At 33.9% G+C, this 25,208-nt stretch overlaps 1 protein-coding gene across 9 annotated transcripts in view; it reads left to right on the forward strand.

The window, feature by feature from the left end:
* LOC118199452 (scm-like with four MBT domains protein 1) overlaps nucleotides 1–25,208 on the forward strand; it is a 244,315-nt gene that overhangs the window by 174,622 nt on the left and 44,485 nt on the right. For all 9 annotated transcript variants that reach the window (XM_085817388.1, XM_085817385.1, XM_085817389.1 and 6 more), the window contains 2 exons: nucleotides 4,561–4,598; nucleotides 18,223–18,469. In XM_085817388.1, coding sequence (XP_085673514.1) covers nucleotides 4,561–4,598; nucleotides 18,223–18,469 — 285 coding nt within the window. The remainder of the gene's footprint in view (nucleotides 1–4,560; nucleotides 4,599–18,222; nucleotides 18,470–25,208) is intronic.

Raw genomic sequence — 25,208 nt, forward strand, 5'->3', positions numbered from 1 at the left:
GTTTTGTATTATGACCTATAAAATGTTTAACATCATGTTAAAATAAATGTATTTCTAGGTACACTTGAAAAAAAACTTTTATTCAAAATTTTCTAAGATATACGTTAATTTACACAATGGCATGCTTTGAAATTTGGCACATTCATTTCAAGGTGTAATAACACCAAATGTAGTTTACACCCTTTGTTAAAATTAGTTGAAAGTATGAATGATGACTTTTTCCCTGCTCGTGTACAATGAAGAAAAAGGAAAAGAAAATAGGTTGCTATAAATTAAGATGTTCACCAAGTGAATTATTCATGGTCAAACTGAAAAAAAATGATGCAAGATAAATTTTTGAATTTCTCCATAAATTTTGCAAAATTTAATATTTAGGCATAATTTGAGTCATAGAATCAAAATATGGAAAAAATTTGGCATGTCATTTCAGAAAAAGTTCGATTTTTTGTCAAAATACCTACATTAAAACAATGCTATATATAAATCCAATATATATCATAAGTCATGCTTTGGAGACATGAAAAACGCAATTTGAATTTCATCAATTGGCCCATTAGAATGGTAGATAGATATAAAACTGTCTCCCCCTTGCAGTGTACATTGGCAGAGATAGCACACCTGAGGGCATCTCAAAGATTTTCGGTTGGACTAAGGCCAAAGGAGTACTGCAGACTGAGAAATGTTCTCGCTCTCCGTGTACCCATTACCGATGCTGGCTCAATGGGAATGGGCATTAACATCTATAAGGAGGAAATCAGGAACAACTTTTGCAGTAAGCATCAATATTATCAAAAATTGTCCTGTTAAACACAAAGTTGCCAACTCTCCCGATTTAGGCGGGAGACTCCCGATTTTCGACCGCTCTCCCGCCAACTCGATGTACAATATATTTCTCCCGACTTTTTCTTATTCTTTATTTCTCATGATTTTTATGAAACTTGGCTTAATACTTCGTTATATAAACAAAAAAAAAAAAAAAAAAAAAGTGATTTTGGATGTCTGAAAGCAACTGAATTTTCTCTAGATTATACCTAAAATAAAACCTTGCGAATCAGATGAGAATTTCTGCTTTGTGAGTGACAGCATATGTATCCAGAAACGTCATTCTCCAGTTCTCCAATGGGCCTCGAGCTCCACTGCATGTCATCTGACATATATTAGCTAATGAGCACAAAGCAAACTCAACGCCGTTGGCCGTTATTTGGATTTTCTTTCGTTATTTCGTTCATATTGTCCTGAGTTGTGTGAGTACAAGTGCCTTCGGGAAATAGTTTTAGAAATTATCATCTTTTGTTATGTCTGCGAGAAAGGGGAAATACTCGTGCACATTTCAAAAATCGTACAAAGTTGACTTTCCTTCCATTATTTCCTCAAGGAAATGTAATAAATTTGCGATGTGTACCATCTGTCATTGCGATTTTTCGATTTCGCATGGTGGAAGGGCAGATGTTCTCAAACATGTGCATACACAAGGACAACATGAGTTGTTTTGAAAAAAACGAAAAATTAAATATTTCTTCGGAAACAAAAGACCAAAAAGTGATTAATGCAGAATGTCTGTTCTCTGCCTTTTTACTGGAGCACAACCTGTCACTGAATGCATCGGATCACGCTGCAGCTTTATTTAGAAAAATGTTTCCCGATAGTGAAATCGCTAAGAAATACTCAAGTGCAAGGACCAAAACAGGTGCAATTGTTAAAGAAATGGGTTTGAAAAATAAATCTTCAGTTATTGATTGCATTAAAACAGCTCCGTTCTGCCTCTCTACGGATGGAAGCAATAATACCAATTCAAAACTGTATCCAATTGTTGTTTCTTTTTTTAATCCAGAGTCTTCAGAAATTGAGTGCAGTTTACTTTCTGTCCCCACTTTAGAAAGACATTCGACAGGCTTTAATATAGCACAGCTAATTATTAAAACTTTAAAATAAAATGCAGTCCCTCTGGATAATTGCTTAGCGCTTGGTGCCGATAATGCACCAGTAATGGTAGGCTTGAAAACTGGTGTTGCAGGCATCTTAAGAAAGGCAAATTCAGATTTGCAGGTTATGAGGTGCACCTGTCACCTCTTAAATTTAGCAGCTGAAAGGGGGCAGCTTCTTTACCAATAAATGTGGATGAACACATTGTTGATATTTATTATTATCTTGAAAGGAGTTCTAAAAGAAAGGAAAAATTGAAACAGTTCCAACAGCTGCATAATACTGAAATGAGAAAAATTTTGAAACGTGTGTACACGCTGGCTGTCTTTAAAGAAATGCTTATCTAGAATCCTCGATCAATGGAACCCACTTCTTGCATTTTTTAAAGAAGTAAATGCTTCGAGAGTTAAGATAAAAGGCTCTATTGAAAGTTATAAAGTACCTAAAGTAAATAAAGATGTAGTTACTACTTCCATTGTTAAAAATAGGTTTGAGAAAAATAAAGTAATTTCTGCATCATTCAGCAATTCAACTGGCAGTTCTCAAAATAATACTGCAAAATATAAGCATAAAGCTGATACAAATTTCTCTCAAAAAAAAAATTGCTCAACACACAAAACATTTTCCGATTACTGTAAGTTTATCTCGTGAAGAATGAATATTTATGTTTTTTTCTTCGGACCTTAACAAAGCCTTTTGCTTTTTTTTACAATTCATTTTGCCATCATTCGATGTTCTTAACACAATTCTACAAAGCAGAATTCCATTAATTCATGTTTTGCAATCAGTGATTTATGATCTGTTTAAAGACATTTTATCAAAGTTTGTAAAACCAGTCTGTGTTTTGTCTTGCAATTCTATATATGATGTAATTTATGGTGAAATAGAAAATCAGAAGAAAGATGAAGATTTCGTAGTAGGAGCTGCAACTACAAAAGTAGTGGAAGAACTTTCAGAAGAAGACAAAAATAAGTTTTATCTTCATGTTAGAAGTTACTTCTGTCAAGTATGTGATTACATACTACATAAATTTCCAGTCAACGATGAAGTGATTTTGCATGCTAAAGTTTGTGATGTTTCTGCTCTAGCAAATGCATCTTTTTCTGATATAAGGTACTTTTTGAACAGATTTCCTGTGTTACTTCGTTTAGTCATGAAAGATGATGATATTGATGTTGCTATTGATATACTGCAGTTGCAATTTTACAGTTTACAATTAGAAAACTTTGATGAAGTTATAAAATCAGCTAGGATTGACACCCAGTGGAGTTTAATTGGAAAACTGAAAGGTGCTGGTTGAATTTTAAAATATAGTGAACTGTCTAGAATTATGTTGGCCATCTTGACAGTTCCCCATAGTAATGCGGAGTGTGAGAGGATTTTCAGTGTTGTTGCGAAAACGAGGACTAAATTTAGATCTAATATGAGTGATGACACATTAGAAAAACTGTTATTAGCGAAAGCAGGCCTATGTGGCAATTGCTATGAACAAAATTATAAAGTTTCTTTCTTAACGAAAGCAAAATCTGCCACTGTTCATAACATTTGTATGAAAACTGATTAAAGTGTCTTTTTTTTTTAAACGATGCAAGTAATAAAAATGTTTTTTTATGTCTAAGGTATTTTTGTATTGCTTGCATTTAAAACTTAGAAACTATTTAAAGTTAATTCATTATTAAAAACTATATTTTTATCATTTAAAAAGTCTTTTTAACATTGTGAAAAATCTCCTGATTTCTTAAAAAAATCTCCTGATTTTTGAGTGTCATAGGTTGGCAAGTATGTAAAGATATGAATCCTTTGTATCAGCATTTAAATGAATCTTCTCAGACCCTTCAAAATGTTGGTTTCTTCAACGACTGCCTAATTAGCGTATGTTTGAACAGGAAAGAACATCATGACAGACACAAGACAGTTCATCATGATTGGCTGTAACTTTGCAACATGACAAGACAGGACATCATGATTGTCTGTAACTTTGTAACATGACAAGACAGGACATCATGATTGGCTGTAACTTTGTATTATATGATATTTGCATACTACCATCTGCAGCACAGCAATTTTTCACGGTTCAAATTCAACTCCAATTTTGAAATTTGTAATTTACCTTTCATACTTAGCTTTTGGAAGCCATTGTACACACACACAGCAGTTGTAAAAATTAATTTTTAAGTAAATAGTCCTACAGTATTTATTCTCTAAAAAACCTAAAAGAATACCAATCAGTGAATTTTTTCATATAATGTTGTTATTTTGCTACTAAAGAATGTTTTCCTCAAAATTGTGAATTCTTATCTGCAGATAAGAATTAACCTGTTGGCATGATCAATTAAAGTTGCAGTTTCTGAAAATGATACTTCCTTGTTAAAGCAGTTCCTCATTTAAGGGCCAGAATAAGCAAACTTAATCTCCCATTCTGTAACATGCAAGTTTTAATTATCACCAAAATCTTGTATGGTTTTGCTATAATAAGAAAGTTCTGTTTTTTCTAGATCCTGTTCAACTACCCTCGTCAACAATATTTAGTCTGTGATAGGAAATAACATGTTAGCATTTAATCCTTTATTATAATTTTTAATACAAATTATTTATTATGTAGCAGTAATATATTTTCTTCTTCTCTGTTTTATATAGGTCTAGTCAGTCTGATGCAGGAACAGCATCTCACATAGGTACTTAATATAGTTTCAATGTTAATTTCATTTATAAGGTGGTAAAGTTTTTTTTTCCTTTAGTCCAAAGGGGCAGTTTGCCCAGAAGGACTACTAATTTCATTTTGTTATTTTGCGTTGATTCACTATAAACATTGTTTCACTTTTCAAATTGTTGCCACCAGATATTATTGCCCTGTATTATATTTAAAGAAATTAAATAATGTAGAATGTGCATAAATGTATGTTTATGTTTCTAGCATTGAGATAAAAGAACGGTACCCCGAGACATGAAATTTTGAATATGGGCATCTGGAAGCCCAAATTTGGAATTTGTTTTATTATCAATTTCATATTTTGTAAAACTTTAATTAATTTTTGATTAACTAAAGTCAAAGATTTCGAAGCGAGCAATGGCAATGTTGTACAGAAAAAAACACTTTTATCTCCAGCGTATGAGACTGTGTATCGGAAATTCTAAAGATGTGCTCCTTTTCAAATTATTTTGGGATATTACTCTTGAACTGAATTTTATGGTTTAAGTGCGAAGAGCATGATATTTAATAAATAAAGGTAACACTCAAAATGTTAAAAAATATGTTCCTTTGGACGTAATTAACAATCTGAAACATTTAAGTTTTTTCTTAAATTTTAATTTTAATTTTTTTAATGTTAACAATTATAAATAAAGTCAAGCAATCATTCAGATACTCCATTGTATTTTCTGATGTTTTGATGTTGAATCTCTATACGTGAAATAATTCCAAGAAAATATCAAGGAGCTGCTAAATTTCATACATACATTTCATTCATGAACTTTTGTCATGAGTGAAGAGCTTTGCACAGATTGAAGCATTATATAATATCATTTAATCTTGAATGTTCGTATGTAGGTATATACACTAACAGGAAATATTAAAGGTTACTGTTACATGCATTGAGATGCATGCAATCCATTACAAACCTTAACGCATGCATTCTTATTTTAGGAAAAGAATCACTTAACAGTTCTGGAACAACAAAAGTACTCATACAGCTCTTCTCAGTATTACAATCAGTAGATACACTTCAAACTGTAAGAACATTAAACACAGCACAATACAAAGCGCATTTAAAAGGTGAAGCTCTCACTTGTATCTCAGTACTCCATATTCAGTGTTGCACTAAATTCAAAAAGCGATATTCTTCTAGGTCTTAAATGGTTTTCCTCTGGCCATTATACAAAAAAACAAAAATACAATAATTTCACATATAATTTCATAAAAATTATATACATATGTATAAAATTTGTAACATAACCCCCTTCCCAAGGACTGCACATCTTGGGCAGTACAGTCTCCAGGAGCCATACTTACATCTAAGGCAAATCAATGTAATATTAAAGCAGTAATTTCAATAAACAGCATACAATAAATCAAATACCAAATTAAATGCACAAATGTTCGAATTTATGTAAAATAGGATTTTAGTATTATATTTTCATTATATACACTATGGGGTATATATTCTTAGTATTATATTTTCATTATATACACTATGGCTACTATGTACTGTGGTCATAGTAAAGGGATAGCGTATTGTAATGAACGACTTAAGGCAATTTAATGACTTATGGATCCAAACTACAATGTTTTTCAGCCTTCTTAGGACTGTGTAAGGACCTTACCAAGATGACTGTAGTTTAGGAGAGACTCCTTTCTGTTGAATCATGTTCTATAACCACACTTCATTTAAAATCATCAGTGAGAAGTTGTTAAGGATAGTTCAATTAAAACTCTCTATCATGCCGTCTGATTGCGGTTATAAGGCTGTCGTTTGAGGTTTCTCTCTGCCGAGTAGTTTGCAGAGCTCTTTAATTACAGCAGAGATAAAATTCCGTCCTGGATTGGAATGTAACTGAAGAAGCATTCCGAACCTGGAAATCCAATGCTGTATCATTACCTCTACTACTATGACAGCCTCTTGATCCAGGATAGGATATGCTTCAGGCCACTTTGTGAAGTAATAAATGACAATGAAGATGGATGTATTTGTTGCATTAGCAGTTAATGGCTAATGTTTCAGGATGTCAAAGGTGATGCTTTCAAAAGAGGCTCGTACAGCGTAACATTGCATCGTCTCTAAGCTGCGTTTCTTCATCCATTTCCAACCCACACAAGCATTGCATGATCAGTATAATTTTTGCATGTTAGCCTTGCGATTACTCCAATATAAGTGGTCTCAAACTTTATGTAAAGTTATCATTATTCCTAAGTACCCTTCTGTTGTCTGCTATGCAGTTCTGTAAGAACATCCGTGATCTTGGAAATATCGGCTGTTATCGGAATGCATCCCATTCAAACTTTTGGTGCAAGGTGCCATTTCAAGTGTAGAGTGAGTTCCAGAGAGCCCCAATAATGTTTTGCTTACGAAAGTATATCAGAATGTTCTAATAGGTAGGGTTTCCTATTTGAAGATTTAATTCAGTCAGTTATAGGCTTAATGGAGACATCTTCCAACTGGTCTTTCCTGACTTCATTGTCACTTCATCACCTTGATCAGCCGATGTTGAAGTTGTAACTTGACCTGCGATCGGGCTAATTAGCTTGTATTTAACCTCAGCCCTGAAACAATATTAGCAGCTTTCTGTGCAGGGTTTTCTAGAGAGGTTTTACTGTGTGATGATCCTTTCATATGATGGATAGTAATGTCATATTCCCAGAGTCTCTGTATCCATCTGGCTATTTGGACTTCTGGATTTTTGAAATTTAAGATCCAGATCAATGATGCTTGATCTGTATAGAGCAGTAATTTTCTGCTGTAGAAATAAAGGAAGAAATGCTCTATGGCTTTAACTATGGTGAGAAATTCTTTCCTAATGACACAGAAATGACTCTTAGGTTTCGATAGACACTTGTTCCAGTATGCTATGGCACATTCTTAACTGTTTATTTCCTGGGATAAAACAGCACCAACACTCTAATTAATAACATCTGTGTCAAGCATCGTGGTTTGTAAGGTTAACGATACCTCAAGATTGTTGCAAAAGTTCAAGGATCCTTCAGTTTATGAAATGCATCCTTATATTCTTTTGTGCACAAAAACTTTTGCTTGCTCTGTGTCAGATTGTGAAGGAGGCTTGCAACTGAAGAAAAATCTTTCATATATTTCCTATAGTAGGTGCAAAGGACCGGGGAAACTTCTCAGCTGATGGACATTTTGAGGGTGTCTGCAATCTTTAACTGCTGACAGTTTTTTGGGATCTGTCCACATGTCTGAGTGAAGTCACTCCCTGTCAATTTACATTTGGCAGGACTTAATTTTAGATTAGTTCCATTCAGTATTTTATGCACCTTCCCATTGCTTTCTAAACTGATGTTACAAAACTTTTCCTAACAGTGATTTAACTCATCTAGGTTTATCAAACATACTTCATAGGAAAACCTTCTCAGCACAATCTCCGTGATGTGTTCAGATGCTGGCAGATATTGTATAATCCAAACAGGATCACCTTGAACTGCCCGAGCTCTTGTCTGGTAGTAAATGCTGTCCTTTCTCTGTCATTAGGGTATATCTCCCCCTGCCACCTACTGTGTAAATCAAGCATAAAAACAATTTGCTTCCAGAGAGAGTGTCCAGACTGACTTCTAAGAACAGGGTTGCTGTCTTTCTTCATGACATCATTCAGCCAGCAATAGTCTACACAAAATCTAGTTGAACCATCTTTCTTTCCGACCAGCATGATGGGAGAAGTCCAAGTATTTGCTGAAGGCTCAATAACATCACTTTCTTGCCTGTTATCTGGAAGTTTTTCTACCTTTTATTGTTAAGCAATCAGTAGACATCTTGAATGTTGCTCGACTGTTGATGATCCCCCATATCAATTCTTTGCTGCGCCACACTGGTTCTACCTGCATCAGGAGCTGTATTGGAGAAAACATCTTCAAATTCTTAAATGGCATGTTCTGCAGCACTCCTTTCTTCATCGCTTAATTGTTGATTCTGTAACAATTTCGATCTTAGAGTCTCGGAAGACTACTGATTAGTTTAATGCTGGCAGGTGGAGCAAATGCTGCAATTACCTTTTTTAATGGCTTTCACCTTTTTTCTTACTTTGGCATCTGTAGCGAAGTGCTCGTCTTTGATAGTTTGACAAATACTACTAAGTCACAGTTTAAAGTTTTCACAGGCAGAATGGTATTTTTTTTGGGGGGGGAGTCCTAAGAAAGATTGTTTTTTATTAGAAAATCTAATTTAAGTATGCAGGGGTTTGCCGCATGTGTTGTGTGATAAAAGTCAGCACTTCCAAATGTGATATTAATGTTTAATTTTCCATCAATGTCAGTTTTATTGGACACAGTGTTGAGGGTAATACAGGTTGGCTTTCAGATGAGTTTCCCTTCAATTGTTGAGCTAGATCTTTTCGAGTGATGGGAACATTGGCTTTTGTAATGGTTGGTCATATTGCAAGGAATTCCATTTATATGTCCCATGATGAAACCATTACTGCCACTCATTGCAAAGATCTGAAGTGCTTTAAAATGGCACTTCTAAATATCTGGCAATCTCTGCCTTTCAAGATGACTACTAATTAGTTTTCTTCATGGGAGGGCGATCTTTGCTCCCATGTAATGTGATAATTCTGCAGTTCCTTTATATATGACCTTCATCAGCACAGTTCCTACAGGTTAGGATTTTTTTTAACTCGTATTGCAAGGAATTCCGTGTATATGTCCCATAATGGAGAAAACCCATTACTATCACCACTCCTTATAGAAATCTGAAGTCCTTAAAAATAGGGCTTCTCAATGTCTGGCAACCTCTGCTTCACTAATTAGTTTTCCTCCTCTTTATTGGGAGCTGTGTTAGCTTTTTATAGCATGGGGCATTCCACAATTTTTTATATGTGGCCTTCACTGTTGTAAAACATTTTTGTAGCCTCGAAATTTTACAGCAAATTAATAAAAGTAGAGAGAAAAACGATTCCTCTTACCTTGTATCCAGTGCAGAATCAAGTGAGATCATGGCTAATTAATGTGTAATCCAAGAAACACATTTTTAGTCCTACAATGAAAATAGATTAAGATTTGTTAGTATTACAAATACATATTGAAAAGTTAGTTATATAATAGGGAGTGTCATATCACTGTCCTTTCCTGAAGGAGTGAGAAAAGTAAGAGTAAAAAGAAAACTGAGTTACACAATTATCTCCTTTACAGGATGTCCAGATTACAATGTTTATCGCACTATTGGCGACAGTCCATCACTATTTGCATACCAGCATTCGCAGCCTCAATTCCAGCACTTTCGGTTGTTTGTTGCCACTTCTATTATGTCTCAAGGCATTGATTTGTCTGGTTAAATTGTCTAGATGAGCAGTCACCTAATCCACTGGTTTCTGCACTTGGGCAGCTCTGATTGGTGGTCCCTGTGAGTTGCTTGCTAGGCTGCCTGGTATTTCATGGCATACACAAAGTACTTTTTAGATCCTTGACATCCACCATTCACAGAGCTTTCTCTATCTCGGAAAGTGGGTGCCATCGATGATGTACTGCAAAGACAAGATTTTCCTTGTGTCTGCTGAGCAATTCAAGAGGCGAGATGAGACAGCCTTTTTAACATCTGTGGTGAGCTGCTGAAGTGTTTTCTTAAGCTTCTGCTGGCGAGATTTCAATGCATTCTGCTATTCTCATTTAAAAACTTCTCACCAAAGAGCATCTCCAATGTACAGCATAGAACTTTGAAGTCTAGCCTCTGGTTTTCAGGCAGTTGAAAGTATATCCTCTGCTTGCAGAGAAACGGTGAGATAGCAGTTTTTAGTGTTGAAGTACCAATTATTTGCATTGTCTACTATAGAGAACTGAGGCTTGTACACTTACCAGATTTGTCCACTATAATTGAATAACTTTAGAAAGGATCGAGAAGACATAGCTATATATTTAAAGCTGTAACAATAGTTTTCTATTGACACTATGAATTTCTTTAAGGTGTTAATTTTCTTGGTGACAGCAAAAACTCATGTATTTGTTATTTAAAATCAGATTTTCTTTGATTTGTTGTTTGACAGCAGAAACTCTCTATCCAGTTTGTTGTTGTCCGATTTTCAATCATGTCTATTCCACCTTTCATAGCCTTCAATTTGTTTTCTATTATGGCAATAATTTCTCTTTAGCTCTTGACCTGCTTGAGTCTTTTCTTGAACTTCTTTCATCTCTGATTTAATGGTGTTAGCTGCATTTTTATCTTCTGTTGGAATGCAGCAAAGGCTGTCATTAGCTGCCAATTGCTCCTCCATTGCTCTTGTCACTAGCATTCAAACCCACTCCTATTCTAAATTTGTTACATGAATATGGGTTCAGAATATATTGAATGCACACAGAACCATTGATAGTTTGGTGAAATATATTTCCTAAAACAAACACATTTTATTTCTGGAACTTTTCACTTGGATAGCCCTTCTATGTATAACAGAGTAAATCAGTAATTATCTGTACTAAACTAAGAACCTCTCTCTAGTCTTGTATTGCTTTTCTCCATCTGCAAGAAATTTCCAGTATCTTCAGTTTCTTGAAATTGCTGAAAGGCATCTACAGTTACTTAGGGATCAAACCAATTACAGTTATACAAGAATCAGAGCAAAATGTCACCAGGTTTGGTAACTTCTGACAATTTATTGCCAATCCATCACTATCTTGGCATGGTGAGATAGCCATTTACCTCTTTGTTAAATTGACTTACCCCTGTAACCTTTTTTTTTTTTTTTTTTCCCAGGAAAGCTTTGCGTTCTTTAGGCCTTTCATGGTATATTATGCAAGAGATTCTAAAATTTACATGTAATATCACTAAAATTATTTACATATGTATAAAATTTGTGACATAATTATGGAGAAGTGTTTTTTGGTTAATTCTCTTCAGTGAAGACCAATGACTGGTGGTTGGTAGTTAAAGATCATTCTTATCATTTAAGTCTTTCCTGAACAGAAATTTGCAAATTTTTATAGTAATTATTTTTCATGAATGGAAAGGAGTGCAAGATTCTAATTTTTAGGATTGTACAAGTAGTTGAATAAAATTTTAGGGCTTCGAAGGTGGTACATGTTATTCAGAAGGCATCTGACCAGTTGTGAGAAATGGTGTGTAATTGGGAGAATGGAAGCAGAACAGACACTGTCACATGTCTAAAAATCGTAAAGTACCCAAAAATATAATGTTAAGAATCTAGAAGTGGTTCAAAGAGCCAGGAAATGTATGCAGATAGCCAGATGAAGGTAGAAAACATGCCATAAGACACTCTTGAGACTGTTATTTCCAGCAATTACTAAAAGAAATAAACATCAGCTCTGGTGGCGAGGGAGTTTGTCGCAGCTATCAAAATTTGGCTGACCAGGTGACAGGGTGTTCATATTCAATGGATAATGTTTAAAATAATACAGAATAAGAGGGAAAAAAGACTAATTGAGATTTATTTAGCACTTCAAAAAATTGAATACAGTGGGTGATCGGTTAACAAACATAATCCGTTCCAAGATTATGTTTGCTATCCGAATAGTTCGTTAATCGATTACCGATTTACCATATATGTTAATGGAAATTCGATTAATTCATTCTGGAGATCCTAAAAATTAAATTTAAAAAAAATGTCATGTACAAGTATAATTTATTAGTAAGTTTATTTATTACAAATGTAATACATACATATAATATTACTTATTAATCAGTCCTTTTCCTTTCTTTGGGCGTTAAAGAACATGACCAATGTCGATTGTTTTTCTCTCTCCTTCAGAACTTTCAGGAAATGATTGATAGGAGGGTCATTGTAGAGATCAGCAACCCTATTGACATCAGCTTGGTTTGGGTGCCATTTTAAGACCATTGTTCTAACATCCTCCCACTTCTTCAAAAGATCTTTAATGGCAGATCTCGGCATTACTCCTCTTTCGTCTTCCTCTTTTTCAGAAGGAAACACATTTCGCTGAGTTTCTTGGTGTTCTTCATTCAAGATTTCTTGGAGTTCTTCTGCCGTCAAGTTACCTTCATGCTCCATTATGAACTCTTCAATGTCATCCTCGTTCACCTCCAATTCCAGATCTCTTGCGGTTGTTACAATGTCATCCATAATCAATCACCTCCGTCTCCTTGAACGAGGGATTGACACAGCTTTCAGCAGGGAGAAACCAACTGTCGTTGAGTGATTTCTGACCAACCCTTTTCAGTAAGACGAATACCTTCGAGAATGTCGAATTTTTCTATCCAAAATTTTTTCTAAAAGTCATTTTTGAGGAGAATTGGCATGCTTCAAAACATCCCCAAAACAGCGCACGAGTGTACAACTTCTTGAAACCTGCAATAACCTCTTGATCCATTGGCTGAATCAGTGAAGTCGTATTCAGAGGTTAAAAACTGTACTGTCAGCCAGAGAAAGTCTATCAGCAAATTATCTTCAAGGTCATTTGGATGCCCTGGTGAGTTGTCCAACGGCAGCAATGCTTTCAATGGCAAGTCATTCGTATCAAGGTAGTCCTTGATGCTCGGGACACAAACTTCAAATAGCCACTCTTTGAAAAGAACCTGCGTGACCTATGCCCTCTGATTCAATCTCCACATCACTGCCGATTTTCTCTTGATTATGGAATTTTTTTTAATGCTCTAGGATTCTCAGAGTGATAAACGAGAAGTGGTTTAAGCTTCATATTACCACTAGTATTAGCTCCCAAAAGTAACGTCAATCGGTCTTTTATGCCCAGGAACACTTTTTTCGTGATGTAGGTACGGTTCAGCATGCGCTTCCAAAACAAACTAGTTTTGTAACAATTAAATATTTGTTGTAGACAATACCCTTCTTTTTCAATGAATTCTTGAAATTTGAGACGGAACTTCTCAGCCTCTTCTTTATCTGCACTATCACCATGCATGACCACATGTTTAATGCCAGATCTCCTTTTAAACTTTGCAAACCAGCCAGTGGTAGCCTTGAATTCTAGATTTTCGGATGACGAACCTGGGGTTTGTTCTTTCAATTTCTCAAAAATTTCTCTAGCCTTCTCTTGAATGATGGCCATACTAGTTACATCTCTTTTCATCTCCCGTTCATTTATCCAAACTGAAAGCAAACTCTTCATTTTTTCATGGATGGCACTTCTTTGCTTCTCAGATGTAATTTTCGTTACTCCTTTAGCGGCTTGAGTCTTCTTGATGATATCTTTCTTAGCTAGGATTGTGCCTGCAGTAGACCTGCTCAAGCCTTACTGCCTAGCAACATCAGTCATTCACATTTAATTTGTCCACTCTCTACTTTAGTTATAATCTCTTGCTTGGTTTTTATGGTGAGCACAGTTCTTGACACTCCACTCTTTTTAAGTCCCATAATATTGTCAGATTTTAAGGTTTTTTTTTTTTTTTAATAAGGCGTTTAGAGAAGCCCATATGAAAACCACAAGGACAGAAACCAACTATGGTACAAAATTGACAAAGTGTCGTCCTTCACTACCATACGCATCATATGGTGCTGCCTCACTGCTACATAGTATGAATGATTACGTCCATTTTCAGGATGAATTGAGGACTGGTGTTGGGTGTTCCGAGAGCCGAGAGGTTTTTATTAGAATTAGTTTTTGTTCGTTATCCGAATATTAATCGCTGTCCGAACACAAAAATCTTTCCTGAAAGTGTTTGTTGTCTGATTTGTTCGCTGTCTAAACTGTTCGTTAACCGATCACCCACTGTATTAATATACTTTAACATAAGTTCCATTAGTTGCTCAGAGAGTATGAAGTTTATTTTTAATTTCTCTCTAGAGGTTGTTAAGCATTTGCAGAGTCATAATTGCTGTATCTGTGGTGATTTAATTTTTAAATTCTTCAATGCTGCAAATGTCTGCAGCATAAGCTAGTCTCTTCAGGTATCCCCAGAAAAACAAATCAAGTGTTATGATATCCAGAGAATGGGATGGCCATGAAATTGGTCCACCTGTACCAATTCAATGATCTAGGAATGTTTTATCAAGGAACACATACACACACACACACATATATATATATATATATTATATATACATGTGTGTGTGTATGTGTAACCCAATGACAGAAGACCCCATCCTGCTTGAAAAAGAAAAAAAATGGCTGCATTTCTTCCAGTTGCAGTACTGAAAATTATCTCAGCATATTGAAGTAATCATCTGAATTAATTGATGATGCCAAGAAAAGAAGGGACCAATCTCTTTGTTATGAGTTAATGTGCATCAAACATTAACTTAAGGTTTACCTCAGTTTCCCTTACAGAGTGCGGATTTTCGTGTAACACCAAATCCTGCCACAACATGATTAACCTCTCCTCAAACATGAAATGTTGCTTCGTCACTGAACATGATTTTCTGCGAAATTGATCATTGCTACTGGTACGGTCAATAATGTCAATAGAACATTCCTTATAAATGACTCAATCAGTAGGTTTGATTTGTTGACATATCTGCAATTTAAATGCAGTCAGTGTCAACCATTCATAAACAACTTCCTCAAGACCTCCTAGGTTGAAGAAATGGGAGGTCTTGTTTGCAGGTTGACACACTGAACAGTTTATTAGGATTGCTTACAGACACATCTCAAATGGCAAAAACATTTTCGTCACTGACACTTGGCGTACCTGCACTTCCTCTATGCAAAACAGTGGACAACAGAATTCTTATAATTCTCAGGAATGAAAACAGAATTCTTATAATCTTCGTATTCTGTTGTCATTCCTTTCTTTCCAACAATTAGCAATAAAATTGCACATATTTTACAGAAATTTAACTTTCAGGTCGTTTATTCTCCTATGAATAAAATTCTGAGTTCCGTACTTTAGGACCCCATTCCGGATATGAATTCCTGGAGTATTTACAGGCTTCCTTGCCAGTGTGGTTTAATTTACATTAGTCAAACTAAAAGAGCCTTAAAATTTTGTGTGAAAAAACATGAGGCATATGTTAGGAAAAAGGAAACACAGAAGTCCTCTGCTACCCAGCATTATTGGTTCGAAAATCATGATTTCCATATTTCTGCAGCCAAAATTATTCAAAAAACATCTTCCATTGGTGAATTAGATTTTCTAGAGGTGTTTCACATTAAAAAAAAAATATTTCTAGTCTAGTTAACAACCCTAATTCTGATTCATCTTTACCTTCAGCCCTTAAGGAAATTATGTTTTAGTGTTATTGTTTTATCAATAGAATGCACCAGTAGCTTAACTCCTGTCCAGACATTCTTATCTTGTTCATTTGCGCTTTGGCAGCTGAGAATGATGGTTTGGTAAAACCATCGAAACTTGTCGTGTGAAAAATTGCAAATATAAGGCTGATTTTTTTTATTTGGCTTCTAAACTAATATTTGTTCAGCATGTTATTTTTACCTAAATCGATGCTGTTACGTTATTAATCACCTGTATGACTCAGTAAGTACTGCCAACAGCAGCTCTAAGCATAAGTATCTTAGATGTAAACCTAAGGTGCCAGTTTCTGGAGAATGCCAGCTAAGTACAGGGTTCATACAAGGCTTATAAGTCCTGATATTTGAAAATAAAATATAAATGCCCTTATAAGTGCTTACTTTTTCTCTAAAGCACTTATTTTTTGCTTTTAGTCCCCCCCTCCCCCTTTTTTTTTTAAATGGACGCGCATTTTTTTCCCCCAAATCAAAGCCGAAACTAAATTTGCCTGTGAAATGAGGTGAGGTTGAGTCTTCAATCTAACAGCTTTTACTCAGAAGTTATTAACCCTACGGGGTAGGTCGTAGTGAGAGTGGACTTTATTTCTGGAAGTGTGTGGAAATTCTTGAGTTTTAGTTGCTTGCTAATCTTCCATAGTGAAGATAGATGTGGTGCCATCTACTGAACATGGCAGAAACTATTATAGAAGTAGTCAGCTATTGAGTCACCATCTATTGGTAGGAAGAATAAGCATAATTTTGAAGAATCTGAGCAATTGAAGTATGGCCTAATCTAGATGAAGGTAAAACAGTGGTCTCTTAATAAATACTGAATTTCTCATATTTAAATTACAAGTCTGATTATTCTTTTAAGGGTATGCAGTTGTGTACAATGTAACTAGACAGGTGCTTTTTTTTCCGCTTAAAATGTGCTTGAAAGGGCTTAAGGTGCCTATTTTTTAAACTAAAATGTGGCTACTAACCCTGTAAGTAGTTCTTGCAAGTGACAGCTAAACTAAAGTTATATCTCCTTTTGAATTATTAATACATTAGAACTCCAATTATCCAAATCAATTTGGATCGGAACCCATTCGGATAATTGGATTTTTTCCGAAGAAAAGGTCCACATACACTTTAATTAATTACTGTATATTAAAAATGGGAAGACATTTTTTAAGAAAGTGTTAATTAAAATGAAAGGGCAACACTTTTATGTATATGTTATATAGCGTACTGTACTGTACTTACAAGTGCTGAAATTCATTGCTTGCTGAAAATCTCGGTTAAGGTAAGCTATTAGACTGTCTTTGTCCGTTTCTGGCCAGTCAAGTCGTGCGTTCGCTTGACAGTGAGAATTTGCATGTGGTCACACTCGGGCTGACGCTTCATCCACTTCAACACAATTTCAAAGCCGGAAAATGATTCACTAACCGATGGTCCCATGTCTGCTTAATTTTGACAGTAAGGTCATCTTCTTCCTCAATACATTCTTCTCTTACATCTTCAATAAGTTCATCATCATTTAGAAGTTGAAACCCAGGGTCTGTCAAATCACACACCATCCATTCTGCTGTATTCTCAGCACTAACTTCTGAACATTTAGGAATTTTCAAAAGAATGTTTCTTAATTCCTCAAGTGACATGTCATCCTCATCTTTTCCTGTCGCCCACCAGCGGCCGAGCGGTAAAGATGCTGAACACTGGTAGTTCGGTCCGAGGTTCAAATCCCGCAAACCGGCTGGCTGCATGGGCGTTCTCATGCTTTTCCCCATGTGTAACGTGTATACGAGCCAGTTTCCCTTAGAAAATCCTCCACATCCCTCCCTTTAGGCAGATAGCTCTCGTGTGCTAATTGAATAACCCAACCCTTTTCCTGCTCTTCAGGAATTCTGAAAGCGATCCGGGTAGTCAATGATTTGGATAGATGGAGTTAGGATAATTTGAGTTGTACTGTACATTTAATTTTTACAAGATGTCAACTATATTGATCACCTATGACAACAAAAATGCAGAAGCTGGGTTTTAGTACTGGCACAATATGAATCGTAAGATCTTTATCATTTATAAGGCCTGACAATTAGCCAATTTCCAGAATATTGCCAGTCAGCATAATATATCTTTTATAATATAACTACTTAACTAATTGAAATGATTTAAAACATTAAATGCCATTCTTGATATTTCAATCTTTATTTTACCTTTAATAACTTAACTAATTGAAAAAGTTTATTTATAATATATTCAGTTAAAAATTAAGAACATTTGTAGCAGTATAATAATTAATGAATAAAAAGTGTTTTTAATTCCATGTATTAGGAACCTCAGTACAAAATTGTTTGTATCTTTCTTTTGGGGGGGGCCTAAGTTTTCTGTAGTTTTGTGAAGTTTAACAAAAATGTGTTCACTTTTGTATATGTAATTACAAAAAGTTAATTTTATTTTTGCTTTATCTTTTTATATTAGCTCTCACCCTCTCTTTTTTATAATAGAACAACATTGTAAATCCTGGTGTCCAAAAATACATTTTAATCATCGTTGTTTTACTGGACCCTTGCTCAGTAAAAGTCGTTTAGCTGAACTACCTCAAGCCATCGGCCCTGGTCCAGTGCATTTAGTCATGAAAGAAGTATTAACTCGGGTTGTCAGCATAGCTTACAAACCTAGTCGTGTTCTTCAGATTTTACAAATCCATGGGAAACCTTCTCAAGGCACACAGCAGCAAGTAATTAAAGCTAAGTAAGTTAACAATACGGTGAAGTATATATTAAAATAAGAAACGTACTTAGTTTAATATGTAAAAAATCAACAAATATGCAAAGCAGGCCAAAATATCTATACATTACTTTATACATTCATTATAAATAGTCTTTTAAGCAGTATTTTTAAAGCAATGTTTAACTGCTTCATTCTGAAACTGCAATAATATGCTTTTTAAAATGTATGTCCACATGCTGAACATATAATTTAGGGGTTCCTCATAGCACTAAATAAATTTATTTTATTGTTAAAATGCTCAAAAATTTGGGGGAGTTGTAGAGTTATATTTTAGAAATTGAATGAAATGTTTTTGCCACCAAAGTATATTCAATAATGCAGTACAAAGTCTGTAATCTGGAATGATCTATAATCAGGACCTCAAAGCTACAAACTTTATGTTTACACATATGCTCTTGCGTTTACACGTGCGTATAATGCATTTACGCATGAACGTTTAATGTATAATGGATGGTATAAGCTAGGCTAAAATTACCTAAGACATTTCATTTAATGTTGAAGATTGCGCTGTTTCTTAATCTTCTAATTGGATCTGGCTTATTATTTTTTGCAGACTGTTATAGCAATTTTATAAAAATTAAGCTTGAACTTTCGATTATATCAAAAAAAGTTTCCGATCCTGGAACTGCCAAAGGATCTTCAAAGCGAAAGTGGAATTTCTGAAAAAAATGGATAAAGGCCTATCGGTCTCAAAATTATGCGAGAAGTATGGCATTGGAAAGTACACTATATATGACACAAGAAAAAGGAACTTTTTGAATTTTTTGCGAAAGCATTTTAAACAACTTGCATTGAAAGAAATGTTTAATAAAGTAAACAAATAAATATTAAGCTTTTTTTGTAAATTTTGATATCCTTTAGATCATAATTGTTCTTTATTTCATATTTTTAATTGTATAATTTCTGCATGCTATCTTACCAGATTTAAATTGATGATCTATAATCCAGAAAAACCCCTAATCCGGAATCGCCGAAGTCCCGACGAGTCCGGATTACAGACTTTGTACTGTATAGTATTTAAAATTAACTTTAATTTTCAAAGTACAGACAATCCATATTTCTGTATTACACATTTTTTTTTTTTTTTTTTTTCCAAACTTGTGTGCTATTTCCAGAAAGGGTTTGATTTTTAGTATTATTCTGATTTACTTAAATTTTTAATTTGTGACCATTTTTATGGTATGTTAAAAATTTAAGAATCTATGATGCTTTAAAAATAAGAAAATTGCATTTTGATTTGTCTTTATTTAACCTAAAAACTTAGTTCATTTTAAGAAATATGAATATATGTGTTTCATTGTTTATAGCAAGTGTCTCACATATAGAGTCCGGTTCATTTGTTTTAAATACTGCTAAGAAGCTAATCAGACTGTTTAATCACAATTATCAGTAAGCATAATTGAATATAAAAATTTAGAGTTTGAAAATAACTGACTTTTTTCAAGAAATCAAAATTTTTTGTTACTTGAAATTGTTTTCTGCTTCCTTCGGTTTTGACATATTGAAAGACTGTAACTGTTATCATTCATTGAGCAAATTCAGAAAAGAGAAACTTAAAAAATAAGTTGATGAAGACAGAACAGTTAAAATTTTGAGATATACTAATTTACGTTCTTAGGATATGAGGATTAAAATACAAATTATTAACTAAGTTGTGAATTTTTATAAATAAGAAAGGTATAAAAGTTTTTTCAGTGAGGTTAATTCTAAATTATTAAGAATGTATATGGACTTAGTATTATAGTTTTAAACTTTGGGCATTTTTATTCTTGAAATTTTTTTCTTTCAATTTTACTCAGTAAGTAGCACTGTGTATGGGTCTAGGGGTTAAAAAGAAAACTTGTTTTTCTAAAATATTAGGAAAGTTCATAGAAGTACAAAGAGAGAAGGTCAATGGTGAGCAGTTGGAAAAATTACTCAGAATGGCAATAAAGTATGTGATGTTATGTTAAGTATCAAATATTTGTGGATGTTTTTTGAAATACACTGCAACTTTGTGAATATAAAAAATTAAGTCTGAATGGGCTGATAAAAATCCTGTCTTATACCAGTTTTAATGAAACGAAAGTTTTAATCATTTGTTTTCTATTAATATTTACCAATTTTCAGTATAATTTAGATGTGCAAATTAAAATAACTGAAGACTAGCATGCCAAATTTTGTAATTAATCGCATTTTACCCTGTAGTAGTGACCAACCCCACAGACATCATCTTTGAAAGTAGCTAGTACTTCTGAGAGCATAAATTAACAACAGTATTGAATATCACCTTCTATTTATTGGAACAATAAGTTAGATTGTGTTTACAGACAATCAACCAGAAGTGATACTTTACTTTAAACATTGTTATTTAAAACATGGTATTGACTGGAGGTCATATGCTGGTCACATCATATTTTTTTATTGTTGCATGTAGTAAACTATTGCATAATTTTGGATTGATTAATCTGAAGGTGAAAATTCACTATACTTCTGCTGAGCTTGAAAAACAGCCAAAAAGGGTCTCAGCATTAATTGTGTAGTCTGTGTGGAATTTCAGAAATTACATGCATCATGGTCTTTTCTTTATTGAGCTAGTATGTTGAGAGAACTTGGAATTCTACTGTCGTAAGTGACTCTACTTGGAATTGTACTGTAAGTGGAATTTCAGAAATTGCATGCATCATGATCTTTTCTTTATTGAGCTAGTATGTTGAGAGAACTTGGAATTCTACTGTAAGTGACTCTTCCCTGCTGGAGCGTGAGGAGTTAGAAAATACAATTCGTTCTCTACCATCTAAGAAGGCCCCCAGACCAGATGGTCTTGATAATATTATCATAAAGATACTTTTCAAAGAATTCCCCCAATTGTTGTTATCTTTATATCGAGCATGTTGGAAATTAGCTTTTATTTCCATGACAGATGAAAATTGCCGAAATAGTTTTATTTGGCAAAAAAAGGTAAAGATCCTGCTATTTTGTCTTCTTATAGACCAGTGAGTCTTCTTTCTTCTTTAAATAAACTCTTTGAAAAATTAATATTGAACAGACTAAATTATTTTCTAACTGAAAATAAAGTGATCAGCAACTTTCAATTTGGATTTAAAAAGGGGATTTCAACTGAAATGGTTGTTTCTAATCTGCTGAACACAGTAAAAGACAACAGGGATGGTAACAGGCACATGTTAATCATCTCCATTTATATATGTGGTGCATTTGACACGGTCTAGTGGCTGGACATAATTGATCCATTGGATAGCGCAAACTGCCCTGTAGAAATTTGGAATTTAATTCGAAATTATTTGAAACAATGCAAAATTCAATTAACCCTTGTTAATGAAATTTTAATAAAAGATTTGCAAAGAGGCTGTCCACAGGGTTCCTGTTTAGGACCAACCCTGTGGAACTTAGTCGCTAATACGGCCTTTGGTATGTTTGAAAATACTGAACAAGTAACTCTGCAAGCTTATGCTAATGATTTTCTGTTAATTATCTCATGCATAAAGGATATTGAAGTAAAAGCTCAACAAGCGATTAATACGTTTGTAGAGTGGGCAGACCTGCATAAATTAAGAATTTCCGAAGGAAAAACTACTATGTTGTTTATCGGTAAGAAAAGAAAAATGCGTTGAAATCCGTCAATAAAAATCCATGGAAGGCCCATAAAATGTGCAAACACCTTGAAATATTTAGGCTTTGTTATCAGCAATACGCTGTCTTGGTTTCCACATGTGAAACATCTTAAACAGAGATATGCCGTTCTTACGAATGGCATGACAAAGATTATGGGCCTTAATTGGGGTACTTCCCCAAAAATCTTGCGGCTTTGGTATAAAACAATCACTGAAAGAGTTCTTTTGTATGGAGTCTCCATTTGGGGTTCTGATATGAACAAAACTATGAGTGGCTTATTGAATTCAATACAGAGGCTTCAGCTATTGCTTATTTCCAAAAGTTATAGAAGAACCTCGACAGCCTCACTGCAGATTTTGGCGGGTATACCTCCATTAGATCTGCAGGCTCAAAGAGACTCTTTCTTAGGACGGATCCTACAATTATGATTGAATGGGGATTTATGGAACCAACATCACCTAGTAAATGATTATGAACTATGGGTTCCATCTAATCTTGGCCATCCTGCCTCTTTAAAACTCAAATCTGCAGTCAATTTATACTATAGGGCTCCAGTAGCCAATGACATTGCTCTATTTACAGATGGTTCTAAAACTGAACGGGGAACAGGTTGTGCATTTTGTGTATTTAACAATACTCAAAAGGTATATACATGGACTCGAAGGTTTGATGACAGAAATACTATTTTTCAGGCAGAACTTTTAGCGATAAACGCTGCTCTTACTTATGTTAAAGAAATCTATCGGGCAAGACTAAGATCTTCAGTGATTCATTATCTAGTCTGCAGGCTATCTTAGACATTACGAATAGAAATCCGATTGTACAAGTTATTCAAAAGAAATTGCTAAGATTTAATTCATCTGAAAGACCACTTCTTACCTGGGTGCCAGCTCATGTTGGCATACTGGGCAACGAAGAAGAATATACTTTAGCTAAATGGGCTGCTAATGATATCAACAGAATTGAAAATCCAACGAAATTGCCTTTTTCACACTTGAAGAGCAAGACTTTAAATGCACTGCTTGTGAAATGACAGGAAAGATGGACTAATGACTCCACAGGAAGACGAGTCTTCTCTTTCTTCCCAAAAGTTTCACTCAGTCAAAGAAGCACATAGAATTTTTATACTCAATTTTTCACTGGTCATGGACTTTTTAATACATATCTCTTTCGATTTGGACTACGTACGACTGAGCTTTGTTCTTGTGGGTAGTTGGGAGACCCTGAACACTTTATCTTTCACTGTTCATTTACTAAAAAACTTCACTTGAATAAACCTTTAGATCAACACTGGCCAAAATGGGCTGAATTGATATTAAAAAACTCTAGTGAGAGTAAGAAATTTAAGGAAATAATGCTTTTCTGTCATGATTTAAATTTTTCTGTAAATAATTCTCTCAGATCATCTCTATTGGAAGTGAGTAATTGACTTTCAGCGACTGTTAGATTTTTGCTGCATAATGGTAATTGTTTAACTTATTGTGTTTGATGCTTATTATTGTTCAGTTTTGTTGTTTCAACTACTTATGTTACTGATTTAAAATTAGAAATGGTTTTACGTAGAACAGACGTATCTGACATTGAATGCATCTATGCTCTTATAAATTGTAACAGTTACTTGTAGCCTATTACTTTCTTATCGTTCTTAATCATATATATATCATGATTATTTTGTTCAGTTTTGCAATTGTGAATTAAATTTAAGAGAAAATTTTTGTGACAATTTTAATTATTTTGCATACCTAATGCATTCCTTTTTAATTGAATTGATTCGCTTTGGTGAATTTGATAGGCATTAATTGTGCATTCTATTATAAAAATTTGTATTCATGATAGTTATTTTATATTAATTTTCTTTGCTTTAATCTTGAATGCATTTTGTATTTGATTTTGAAATTCTGTCAAATTTTATGTCGGCATTTTTCTAGTATTGCATTTGTCTTATCGATGCCAGCAAACCTAATCTAGAATAATTATTTTGTATACCTTTTTGCACTTTTCTGAATTGAATAGTTGACCTGTTTTTGTGAATTTGATTGGTTTTACTTGAGTTCTCCACTGTAAAATGTGCATTTAAGGCAGTATTTTATAAAAATTTTCTTTGAATTATTTTTGAATGCATTTGGTTTATGAATTTAAAATTTTTCATATCTTTATATTGGCATTATTCTTGTACTGTATTTCTATCACGTTGCCAGCAAACCTGATGTAGAGTTTTTATATTACTTGGAGTGGTTTTGTTTCTAAACCTAATCTAGAATAATTATTTTGTATACCTTTTTGCACTTTTCTGAATTGAATAGTTGACCTGTTTTTGTGAATTTGATTGGTTTTACTTGAGTTCTCCACTGTAAAATGTGCATTTAAGGCAGTATTTTATAAAAATTTTCTTTGAATTATTTTTGAATGCATTTGGTTTATGAATTTAAAATTTTTCATATCTTTATATTGGCATTATTCTTGTACTGTATTTCTATCACGTTGCCAGCAAACCTGATGTAGAGTTTTTATATTACTTGGAGTGGTTTTGTTTCTAAACCAAATTTATGTTTTGTATTGTAGTAATATCTCAGGTTCAGTGTATTTTATGATAATATTGTTCAGTTATCAAAGTTATTGGTTCTTAATTCTGAATTCATATGAAGAAATTTTATTTGGCAGTTTATTATTGTCTTAGTTTATGTATTTTTTCTAAATTGAATGGTTCTTCTTGATATTATGAATCTAATTGAAATTAATTGTGTATAAAACACAATTAATTTCAGTGGATGTATTATATTTTGTTTGTTTGTACCATAGTTTTTATTTAAATTAGTCGGACTCAGTTTTGAAAGTATTTCGTATTTTCAGTACAAATTATGAAAGTATACTCGGTTTATTGTTTGAATGCTATAGGTACTACTTGTAACATGCTTTCTTTAGGGTTTATTAATGACTATGTTACTTGTGTGCTTGTGTTCTTGAAGGCCACTGTAAACTTATTTTGCTTAGTGATAATAAATAGCTTCTGGAGGCAAGGGCTTTAATCCTTGTAAGGCAGACATTATGTCAGCTAGGTAATGGAGCCCCTGTTCTCTGGTTAACAGTA

The sequence above is a fragment of the Stegodyphus dumicola genome, chromosome 5 (genome assembly GCF_044657685.1).
Source record: "Stegodyphus dumicola isolate Sdum_Otavi_A_Nest chromosome 5, ASM4465768v1".
Taxonomy (NCBI): Eukaryota; Metazoa; Arthropoda; class Arachnida; order Araneae; family Eresidae; genus Stegodyphus; species Stegodyphus dumicola.